This window comes from Podarcis raffonei, chromosome 9, assembly GCF_027172205.1.
Source record: "Podarcis raffonei isolate rPodRaf1 chromosome 9, rPodRaf1.pri, whole genome shotgun sequence".
Taxonomy (NCBI): domain Eukaryota; kingdom Metazoa; phylum Chordata; class Lepidosauria; order Squamata; family Lacertidae; genus Podarcis; species Podarcis raffonei.
Window position 1 is genome coordinate 38,264,589 of NC_070610.1, and position 12,468 is coordinate 38,277,056.

At 42.4% G+C, this 12,468-nt stretch overlaps 1 protein-coding gene across 4 annotated transcripts in view; it reads left to right on the forward strand.

The window, feature by feature from the left end:
* FSTL5 (follistatin like 5) overlaps positions 1-12,468 on the forward strand; it is a 362,814-nt gene that overhangs the window by 287,603 nt on the left and 62,743 nt on the right. For all 4 annotated transcript variants that reach the window (XM_053402951.1, XM_053402953.1, XM_053402952.1 and 1 more), the window contains one exon: positions 8,942-9,062. In XM_053402951.1, the coding sequence (XP_053258926.1) occupies positions 8,942-9,062 (121 nt within the window). The remainder of the gene's footprint in view (positions 1-8,941; positions 9,063-12,468) is intronic.

The window sequence follows — 12,468 nt, forward strand, 5'->3', positions numbered from 1 at the left end:
AACTGCTTCCTGCCATAGTACACAATGTGGATATTAAAGTGCTAGTGTGCATATGAGCCTACTTTGTGAGGTAGACTGGACGTGACAACAGACAGTAAGATCAGTAAAGATCAACAAGGTAAGTGTCTGAATTACATATAGTTCCAAAATAGATGAATCATAGCAAATGCCCTGCCAGTAGCTTCTTTTCTGATACCTCAGTAGATGAAGTTTGTATTAGGAGTGCAGTTAGAGGGTTGCCTAGAGGACTGAGCCCCAAGTCTTGCATTCTGTTCCCCAGAACTCTTCACTATGCTTGTATACTTCACTGGGCATTCTGCAAAGTGACAATGAGAACCACCTAACATCTTAATTGTCCCAGAGACCTTTATTTGCAACTATGCATATAAATTATACGGTCATACCTCGGGTTACGAACACTGCGGGTTGCGCGTTTTCAGGTTGCAGACCACGCCAAACCTGGAAGAACTGGAATGCGTTGCTTCTGGGTTTTGGCACTCACGCATGCGCAGAAGCACAAAATGACATCACACGCATGCACAGAAGCGCCGAATCGTGTCACACACATGCGCAGATGCAGCGCTTCAGGCTACGAATGCTGCGGGTGGCGAACATGCCTCCCACGCGGATCATGTTTGCAACCGGAGGTATGACTATGTACATATTCTGCAGACTTGCATTATGGGCCTGTGCCTTGAGTCTTTTCCTGAGCCTCTTGGGCTTGCTGATCAGGAAGTCGGCGGTTCGAATCCCCGCGATGGGGTGAGCTCCCGTTGCTCTGTCCCAGTTCCTGCCAACCTAGCAGTTCAAAAGCACGCCAGTGCAAGTGGATAAATAGATACTGCTGCGGTGGGAAGGTAAACGGCATTTCCGTGTGTTTCAGTCATGGTGTTCCATTGCGCTAGAAGTGTTTAGTCATGCTGGCCACATGACCCGGAAAACTGTCTGTGGACAAACACTGGCTCCCTCGGCTTGAAACCAAGATGAGCGCTGCAATCCCCTAGTTACCTTTGACTGGATTTCACTGTCCATGGGTCCTTTATGTTTACCTTTTCCTGATAGTGAACTGGCAGATTCCAGACTGTTCAGGATGCATGTGTATAACTCATGATTCGGTAGAGAACGTAAATGCAACACAGCCAATAAAGGGTGACATTGCACCTTCCCAGGAAGCATTATTGAGTTAGACCCTTTTGTGCGTCTGGATCTGGGGTAACAAGCAGCAGGGCAGTGCACTTCAGTCGTAGAGAAATGCCCAAATTGGGAGCATACATGTGTTCCGGTTGGTTCTGTCTTCACAGATAATGCTAGAAATGGAAAAGAGAGAGGCCAGTTCACTTGTGGTCCATTTTATCTATTTTTGTATTCCCAGGGAAGGAAATTAGCCAGCCCATAGAACAATGATCTCAATTTAGCATGTATATTCATCAAAATCCATCTGTCTCTGCTTATCTCTTATGTGACTTTTATCCAATGAAGCTCAAAGTATTTAATAAAAACAATAAATACAGTGACTGTAAACATGCCTAAAAGCAGCATAAAACAGCTTTAAAAACAGCAGCAGTGAGAAACATCACATACAAGAACACTTTTCAACAGCACACTAAAAAAACAAGCAAACCTGAATCACTCTCTAGAACAGGCAAGTCCTACATTGTCTCTTAAACACAGTCAGGGATGTGTGCTCGCATAACTCAGCAGGGTTTACCACCCTCCTATTCCCACTTGCTTTATATACCAACTGGCATATGAGATGCAGCTGTTTGCACAAGATGCTTTAAAAGCCAGGATGCAAGACCACAGCATATAAGTGATAATATACCCATGACAGGAATGAGGTTCATCGTCGAGGGTGGGTGCGTATACATGGAATATCTGAAGTAGCGCACGACACAAATTGGCTTCCAGCTTTGCTCTAACTCAGTACTTCCAATCTTTGTTAGAAGCCCACACTGTGAACTTTACATGCCTCATAATTACAATCATTCGAGCCCCTGGAAATGGACAAATTGCACAATTTTAGGTTATCATCATCTTTTCTGCATGTAGTCTTGATGTGCAACAAATGTTCCTGGCTTCCATTTATTGTTCAAGCTTTGCTCCTTGCAGAAGCCAGTAAATGAGTTTGAAAGTTGGAGCAGGGAGGAAAGGGGGGTGGCTAATAATACCTCTCTGGGATATACCACCTCAGATTGCCTCCATCCCCTGCACAAAGGAAAATGGGGTGCAGTGGGGTGCAGGGAAATTTTTCATAGGGGAACAGTTAGGGCTGGAGACACCAGCTTGCAAGGCGATGGGGGGGAGGGCTGATGTCACGTTGGTGAGCATCGTGTCTCTTTCTCTAAGACAGGCAGAAGTGTCCCAGGCTTTGGGAAGGAGACACCAGGCCTCTGACAGGATGCTGGAGCCCTGCTGCCTCCTTCCTAAAGCTAGGCGGGCTTTGGGATGGTGGCGGGAAGGCTTTTGGACCCAACAGAGCATCGCACCTCTCTTCCTAAGGCGGGCTTTGGGAAGAAGGGAACTACAGTGGTATCTCTGGTTGCGAACGGGATCCATTCCAGAGGCCCGTTTGCAACCTGAAAAGAACGCAACCCGCGTCTGTGCATGTGCGGGTCACGATTTGCCGCTTCTGTGCATGTGTGTGACGTCATGTAGCGCGTCTGCGCGAGCGACAAAACCCGGAAGTAACCCTTTCCGGTACTTCCAGGTCGCCACGGGACACAACCTGAAAATGCGCAACCTGAAAATGCGCAACCTGAAGCAAACATAACATGAGGTATGACTGTAGTCTAATCCCCCTCATCCAATGACTGCCTGCCACTGTTTTTAGCCCATATTTCTCTCTGACTTCTAGTTTTCTGGGCAGGGTTTTTCTTTTCCTTTTTAAAGAGAATGTGTGAGGCCTCAGCCTCCATCTAAAGTGCTAAGACACAGGTTTACCACTTCTTTGAGAACAAGAGGCTATGGTAACAAGTTAATGTTAGCAAGGGACAATAGCAGGCCCAGCTTGCATGGAAGATTATAAAGGCTGTAGGAGAACAATCTCTTTCATCTAGTCCTGTCCTATTTTATCAACTTTACTGTCTCTATTGCTTAAAGCATGGGCACAAGGTACAGGCACATTAGACACACTTGGCATGAAGAGCCGGGTTTGGAGGGGGTTCTCTAGGATAGGGAGGAATAAAGCTCCTCATGCCTACTGTTTTGCCTTTTGTACAAAGGTATACTGTACGTGGTTGCTTCTTTTGATGTCACTGCACTGTGTTATGAGAAGGAACTGGGCCTCAGTCCTAACCATAATAGACACATGTTGCACAAAAGGCACATGAAGGTCTTTGCATGTGAAGACCCCCAAACCCCCTCCAAAATAAATCACACAGGACACAGATTATTTGTTTAAGATTTTTGGCATTAATTTGGCCACAGCTTTATTGATTACAGCATGTGAGTGGTTGCTTAGGCATTGGTTCGGACTACCTGAACCTGCACCGGTAGGAACAGGACTGACAACTGGAACCTCCAGAGGTCAGTAAGGGAAAACATACTGGGGGAGCACAGAGGTGGATTTCCGCCTCTTAGTTCACCCCAGATTCTTCCAGGAACTCTGGCATGGCTCTACCCCTGAGAGGGGATCAGACAGAGCAAATTGAGCCCCTGGATTCCTTTAACGGAATTCACTAGCAGCAACAACAAAATTGAGGGGCAGGCACAGCCAATCCATAATCCCCTCCACCAAAGAATGAACCAATGCCTAACCGCCAACCTTACAAAGTTATGATGATTTGCTACACGGTAGGCAAAAACCAAATGGCACCAGCTAATCAGCCAAGTGGCAAAATTCCTACCGGGCCCCTGCTCCAAAAACAGACAACCCCTAGGCAGGCATAGCAAGGTCAAAACACATCTTAAATTATAGGGAGGGAGATCCGCTGCACGATGCGAAAGAGAAAGTACTTCACCTCGTGCAGCCCCTTAAATAACCCCTTAGTTGCCAATCAAACCCAACCGACAGAAAATTTCCCCCAGTAACAAAGAGGCAACCAATGAATCATAGAATCATAGAATCATAGAGTTGGAAGAGACCACAAGGGCCATCGAGTCCAACCCCCTGCCAAGCAGGAAACACCATCAGAGCACTCCTGACATATGGTTGTCAAGCCTCTGCTTAAAGACCTCCAAAGAAGGAGACTCCACCACACTCCTTGGCAGCAAATTCCACTGTCGAACAGCTCTTACTGTCAGGAAGTTCTTCCTAATGTTTAGGTGGAATCTTCTTTCTTGTAGTTTGGATCCATTGCTCCGTGTCCGCTTCTCTGGAGCAGCAGAAAACAACATTTCTCCCTCCTCTATGTGACATCCTTTTATATATTTGAACATGGCTATCATATCACCCCTTAACCTCCTCTTCTCCAGGCTAAACATGCCCAGCTCCCTTAGCCATTCCTCATAAGGCATCGTTTCCAGGCGATGAGGTGCAGAGGTCATCCAAACAGGCCCGCCCCAGCAACAAGAAGGCAGTTTGGTGATCTCACCGCAATACATGGCTCTCCATGATTTGGAGGACACGATTTGTCTAACTATAGGCCCAACTTTTCTAAATGTATATAAAAAATAATGTTATGCTGAACATTTCTCTTATTTTTTTAAACCCATTTTCCATTAATGAGAAAAGAAATTGCATTTGAAAGTCATAAAAGATGAGAGAATATTCAGTGAAATTCTCTTGGGTGGTGGATTTGTGTCATACTTACCTTACTTTTTGAGCGGTGGCATAGTGTTTGTGTGTATCCTTTTTTCATTCTACCAGTAATTTCTCTGTTGATCTGCTTTCTGCAGCCTTCCTGGGTGCCCATACTTTAATTAAATTCCATGGTAAGAAACATGGGGATTTTTCCAATCATGGGCAGCCAGGAAAACTTCTGAGTGTTGGATAAATGCTTACCCATAGGGAGGGGGAAGGCACCGTCCCTGGTCACTTTAGAATAACAAGGTAAACTCAAAAACCTTGCACACACTGAAATTCTCAAGTAGCCAAAGAATGATGGGGGAAAACTGGAGTTTCTTTTGGAGAGGAAGAACACTTTCCAAAAAAAGATTGGATGACAGATTTTGATACGGCACAAGCAAAAAAAGTTTGCATTTTGATATGTCTCTGAATTCTCTGTGCTACATCTCTCTATGCCTGTTGACACCTAAGGAGTTTGGGGAGATGAAAGTCGGGAGAGAGCAACTCACCACTCATTTGCTTGCTCATATCCCAAGGCTCTCTTGATCCTTCTCTGCCAAGCAAACTTTGTAGAGCACTAATAGTTAATAAAAGTAGTATCAGCAAGGTCTGTAATCATTGTCTAACTATGGTCTGTTACACATGCAAAGCAACATTTGTCTTTGACTTGTTGTCTGGGGACTTGCTTTTGTTTTATTGTCTCCTTTTGATTTCTCTGTGGGGTTGTATATAACTTCCTTGTATTTTAAGTGTACTGTTAGTGCCACTCTCCAGTGTAGTCCTCAGAGAATAATCATGAGATCGGTCTTTTCTTGTGTGTATAATTGCCAAGGCTTTTCATAGCTTAAATAGAAAGGCCTCTAGGGTGAGTTGCTTGCTTTTTTATACGTATAATGTTTATGTGGCTAGTTCTGAAACTGAGCTGTCACCAAATCATATTACAGGCAATTTCAGTCTCTTGCCAAGAAATTGCTGGTGTGGAGCCGAGGCCAAATCACTTTCTTATCAGTGCCCATCTGTAGCGAATAAATTGTGTGAAACTGATAAGCACATACAGAGCTGGAGATTGGGCAGGGTGAGGCTGCTGCCTCAGGTGGCAAAAGCCCCTGAGATGCCACCCCTATGCCTGCCCTGCCACCTCCACCAACAGCAGAGAAGTGGTTCTGCCATCGGCGCTGACTTCAGGTGACATCACGTCCACTTGGGGTGAGATCTTACCCAAAATCACTGAGATCATGTCTTAAATCAGTGCCAGCATCCTTTGTTTAGGATTTCACGAAAAGACAAACCGACCAAACAAAGCCGCCCTACAAGAAACAGCAAAGGGTGAAATGATAGAGATGGATATCTGCACATTCTCAATATTTTTCAGTTGTGTGGCAGATTTAAAAATACAAATAAAGCCCAAAACATTCAAATCCATGTGTGCTGTATTAGGTACAACACATCCTGGGAAAGAATTCAGTGTTGAAATTCATTTCTGCTTGTCTGATGAAATGATCTCCATTCTCTTCCTCCCACATGCTGTTCTGGGAGATGTCCTGACCCCACACAAGCCACCTGGGAGGGGAGAAGGGGGAAAGCCCCATTACACTAGTGGACATCTTTGCAGGACTGCTTCCAGGGCCAGTTAGTTGAATTGAGCCCTTAATCTCCCTCTATCCTACAACAAACACCATTCTGCTTGTCACCTTCATGCTGTTGACTGTTCATTTATGGCCAAACTTCTGCATAGAGGCCAATGTGCATACAAGTCTACTGCATTAGTTTTGTTGTTAAGTGCATAGAGTCTAGGAAAATACTGTGAGGTTGAGACTTACATGCATTGTTGTACAGTTGAATGCTTCATCTAATTTGTCAATATATGGCAAGGCAAGTGTGCCTTGTGGCAAGGAACAAGCCAATTCTCTCTTGATAAGGCCAGGCATGTCCAAAGTCCATTTCGGGAGCCTAATCCAGCCCGCCGGTCAGTTTAATCTGGCAGTTTATTTCCTGGAGTAAAATCCTAAAGAAACCTCAAGAGCTTCAACCCTAAAAAAGGCTCAGCAACTTCAATCCTTAAAAAAAGGTTAACAACTTTGGTCGGCCCTCACGGCCCTTCACTTCATCAAATCTGGCCCTCTTTGAAAAAAGTCTGGTGGACATAACTGCATAGGCTTTCTGCACCCAGAAGCTTGTCTTAACCAGGCCACTGCTTTGAGCATAATGTCATCTCACCTTATTTAGTTTCCCGGTTTGAGCTCTTTATCATCTGAAGGCTTTTAAACAGATCGGGGAAAAGTGCTTTGGTATGTTGCTGTATCCTTTAATTTCCTGTTATGTGTTGTATTTTTAGTGTTGCATTAAATATTGTACAACAGAAGTTATCTCTCATCGTAATATACTTTCAATGGGACTCCATATGCTCCTAGCTAACAGGTTGTTCCAATTAACTTACTGTACTTTTATGAAAATATACCACACCAAATAAAAGAAACACCCACTTGGTACCTAATAACATTAATGGTGTGGAAACATAAAAGCCAAAATAAGAATTAAGAAGAAATTACTAACAGCAAGTGTAATGGCCTAATTAAATCATAGTTGATAACCATACAGTACTATTGAAGACTTTCTGGATTTGAGACTGTGTAGACACAGGAGAGTACTTCACATACAACTGGGCTCAGCTTGTTTTCTTCTTTTTCTTATTGCAACATTTCAAGTGTTGAAGAGGAAGTATGCAGTTCAGTACCTTGTTTAAATCCTATCCAAGTCTAAGGAAAGATTCATTCATGTTTTATAAGAATGCAGGGTCCTGGGGAAATGAAAAAAATATATAAAAAAGGAGAAGCGATATCAGTTACTTCTTAAAAACAAAAGAACTGGGTAGCTTCCATGTCCTATTATATATTCTGTTTCTGTTTATTGTGCTGATTATATATTTTTCATGCTTAATGTGTTCTCTGGACCTTGTTGTAGCAGAAAACTGTCCAACAGATAAAGACTTTATAGCTGAAAGATGATTCACAACAGGCCCAAATAACTTGTGACCCACCAAGTTGAACAAAGATGTGTCAGTCATTTATGATGCTCTACCAGAAGCTAAGTAAATGAATGTTTTTGCTGGTTTTGCTGGCCCAACCTGGATTGAATAAATGGGACAAGAAAGTTTCATGGAGTGTAAATGGTTGATGGGCCGAGCTGTGCTCGGCTTGATAGGTCACAAGTTGTGCAGGTCTGATCTAAATATGCATTCAAGGTGTTGGAATGGAAGGACTCGTAGAACATAATCCTGCCCTCCCTTACACTGATTGCTGGGTAAGTAAAGTGGTATATAAATTTGTCTCCTCTAGTCTACACCTACAGATAGGTATACTGCTGAGAGCAGCAGCATCATCACAACAGAAGGCATGAGCTATGGTCAGTGAGTGTTAAGCTACCAGTGGTGATAAGGTGTGAAAAACTCCAAAACGGGGCATTTGGCAGCTATGGATCCGCTGATCCAGTGGCTGCAGTGCTGGATCTTCTTGAAGGAGCGTCTCCACCCCCATCGTTCAACCCGGACACTGAGATCCAGCTCCGAGGGCCTTCTGGCGGTTCCCTCACTGCAAGAAGTGAGGTTACAGGGAACCTGGCAGAGGGCCTTCTCAGTAGTGGCGCCTGCCCTATGGAACACCCTCCCATCAGATGTCAAGGAAATAAACAACTATCTGACTTTTAGAAGACATCTGAAGGCAGCCCTGTTTAGGGAAGTTTTTAATGTTTGAAGTTCTATTTTGTTTTCATTGTTCTGTTGGGAGCTGCCCAGAGTGGCTGGGGAAACCCAGCCAGATGGGTGGGTTATAAATAATAAATTATTATTATTATCCTTACTACACGTGTGCTTTGCTGACCCCTCATTAACACTGATCTGCCTGTCACTTCAGCAGGTCCACGGACCCATTTGCAGAACCAGAATTTGCTCCCAGCATCCCCTATGTTGATCCACATCATTTTAATCACCTGTCAGTTGATCTTCAAATTAGCTGCTGTCTTTGTGGTTTGACACATTTCCAGTGTGACTTTGATATCATGTAGGTTGTTGACACAGTAATATTATCATATTTATACTGAAGAGATTAGAAACTCCTTAAATTCATTGGTATTTGTACCGTACCTCTAAAGTGAATTGAGCAGCTGTTGTACTTTTGTCCAGGTACTTGTGATCACCTTCTGATTCTTCTTTCCCTTTAGGATTTTGGCGATGATGGGTCCCTGTACATTACTAAGATCACTACAACTCACATGGGAAATTACAGCTGCTATGCAGATGGCTATGATAAACTTTATCAGACTCATATTCTTCAAGTAAATGGTAAGGGGAAATGTTTGATTTGCCAAGTTGTGGTGCCGTCTCTAGATTTAATTCAGTAGACTGTTTTGGTTTCTTAATTGCTATATGAAAGCCAAAAAGCAAAAACAGACATGGATGATCAGTTTTCATTAATATTTTCTCTTCTATAAACAAAGCTACAGGAAAATGAGATTTAATCACAGCATGTAGCAATTCTAAATAATTAATTCTTATTGAAAATAATAAGGAAGACCACACAGTTTATTTACTCTGTACTTTGAGCTCTTAATTGTCTTAAACAATGTGCCTTCTTAGTATTCTGTTTGTAAAATAATAGATATTTAGGGAAAACATGGCTAAGAATAACAGATTAATCATGTTATTGCATAGTGCAATAATCCATTTGTAGTCTGTCCGTTTTCAGTAATGTGGCATGCATTCCAGAAAAAAAGCTGTCCTCATATTAAAGAAAAATAGGACTTAAAATGCAGAGCAACCTAATGCTTCCAGTAAGCCATCATAGACCTACTGGAACTCAGTAACAATGGACACCATTGTCTCTGCTTAGTGGCTTGAAATGCATGTGTTTTGGCTAGTATTTTGAAGCTCCTTCCCAGGCGATCAGATTATCTAATATGTATTTTGCTTTATTGAATAGAATGGTCAGAGGTCTCTATGAATATTTATTAGCTCTGTACATGTCAATCACTATGACTTCTTGATATCTAGGAAGGAGTTAAGGCTTATTAGAAGGGTGCTACTTCATCAAACTCCATAAAAATGCAAACAAAAGGAGGCAACTTATCTCTTTAGGCCAAAGGATCAAACCAATCACCTACCTTTTTTCTCTGTCAACTTAAAGGAGGTGGGATTATTGGGGAAGAAGAAGGGCATTGAAAAAGATACAGATTTTTACAGGGCTATAATGTGCCACGTAGTTTCTTATATTAAGGATACATCTCTCTACAGTTAATGCAATCACTGTGACCATGATTTGACAGTACCCCTGTAGTTATATTTTTGTATTTGCACTTTTGTCAAATCAGATTGTGAACAGATGAATATATTGGGATTTGCACATTGGAGCTAAACTGGGTCAAAATGTGAAGCTTAATGCATTGGTCAGATGAAGCAGCAATTTTATGGATTCTGTTTGTAGCTCTAACCACTGTTTTCCTAAATATTGGCAAAGAAACCAGCACTTGTAGTCCAAGAAAAAGATTAATTAATGCAATTGCACTCTATTAACAGAAGAGTCAAAATAAGGTTAACAAGATAATGAAGCTTAGTTGATCTTTAAGATCTAATGTGAGAATGCTTTGAAATATGTTTAATTGGACTTTAACCACTTTTGCAACATGTCTATTTTCATTCATATGAATCAGTAGTAATTGTTATCACTAATGTTCTGTCATTTTATCTCAGTTAAAATTCTCTTTGTTTTTCCTTTCTTTTATCCCAGAATTAAATTCCATTTTTGTCTGTGTTCCATTTTATTTTTACTTATTTGTTTAGATTTATATCCTGTGTTGTCCTGGGGATAAATCAGCATATACAGTAAATATGTCACTTTCTAACCATGTAGGGGTTTGAGCAATATTAAATGCATAGCAGAGAGAGAGAGAGAGAGAGAGAGAGAGAGAGAGAGAGAGAGAAGCACAGGTTTAATGCAATTATATATTGGCATTAACTCTGTGGAAAGGCATTCCAGTAATCACATCCATCCCTAGTCCTGCATATACTGCAATGTACTTGCAAAGGTAGTAATAATGCATGAGAGAGGTAATGCAAGCGTAATGTGGGAGAGCATCTACAGCTTGATTTTTCGTTGCTACAGCCATTTGGTGTGCCTTAATCATTGTTGATCTTCCATGGGCAGGGGTACATCAAAAGACCCAACGTCCATGCCTTTGGTCCCTCTTTTCCAGTGCACAAATAGCCACAACCACTGGATTGTTCAGTTTACTCTGGTTTATTATGGACAGGGTGTTATATCACATGCTGTTCCCCAGTGAGTAGTTTCTTGTTGGGTAGTATCTGAGGCCTTACACCTTGCACTGTGGACTGCAAGCCACTTATGTTTCTTCCTAGCACCTTCCCTCTACTGGGGTTTTTCTCTAGTCAGACCCTTTCTTCCCCAGTCCTGTCCCTTCCTTTCCTCTTCAGTTATAAAGAACTCCATTTCAACAGCTGTTTCTTTTCACTCTTATCAGACCCCACTGCAGGGAGAAGAAATGGCATGTCTTGTCTGACTGCAGGCTTGGCTTCCTGCTGCACAGAAAGGGGGCAGTGGAGCAGTTCCTGGCAACCCTTCACAATGAAAGAGGGAGGGAGCAGGATGGGACGTGGCTGGTTGAGAACATTGATGGATGTGTGTTTGTATAACCTGGAACTGTCCCATTGAGACAAAAATGAAGTGAATCAGCCAGCAGACCTGTCAGACTAATAGTTCCCAAGCAATATGACACATCAACCACAACTTGGCCACTATTGATTTTTGATAAACTCCCAGATTTTTTGATTCCAAGCAGAGGTGGATTTAAGGAAGCATGATCGCTTTGGTCACACTGGGCATGGGGCCTTGGGGGCACCACCACTATGGTGTAGAATGGAAGCAAAGAGGCCGGGGGGGGGATTTTGGTGTTGCATAGGACACTGCTGAAATTGGAGACCCCAGGGTCCACCACTACTTCAAGGAAGGAGTAAATATGTATGTCATAGTATCTCTAGAGAACCATATCTCCCCACCCTTCTCACCTTACCTTACATACTGCCTGACTCTAAAAATAGGCATAACTCTTTGTACTGAATGATGGGCAGAGCCTTGGCTAGCTTGCAGTGAAAATAATTTCCATACCTTCAGAATAATAAGCTTGTTAAGCCTATTGACTTGATTTTGTTTAGCGTAAATGTTTCCATTCTCTACTGGAGGCAACAGCATCTATTTCCAGAGAGAACAAGGTGAACCATATTATTATTATTTATTATTATTATTATTATTATTATTATTATTATTATTATTATTATTTTCTCCAAGCTACTCAGGGTAGTGTACATAGTCATATATATTTATGTATGTGACAACAAACCTGTGTGCTGACCAAGGTCACCCTTTATGACCTTGTCTCTGAGCACAAGTTTGAGTTTTGGTCTCCCCATTTCTAGTCAAAGACTCTAGCTATGATACAACACCAGCTCTGTTGCATGGTGAAGGGATGGAACTTCTAATTAATGCCCTGTCCTGGCAAAGATGAACCCACAATGGAATCTGGAGGAAGGAAGTTGGATAGTGGCTCAGCAGACGTAGCAAGAAAAAGGAACTGAAACACAGAGACTGTGGAAGCACTTAACAGGTCAAGAACTGGAGTCAAATCAGGTCCTTCAGAACAGGTCCCAGGAAAAGATATGACTTGTTCTGACAAAGTTT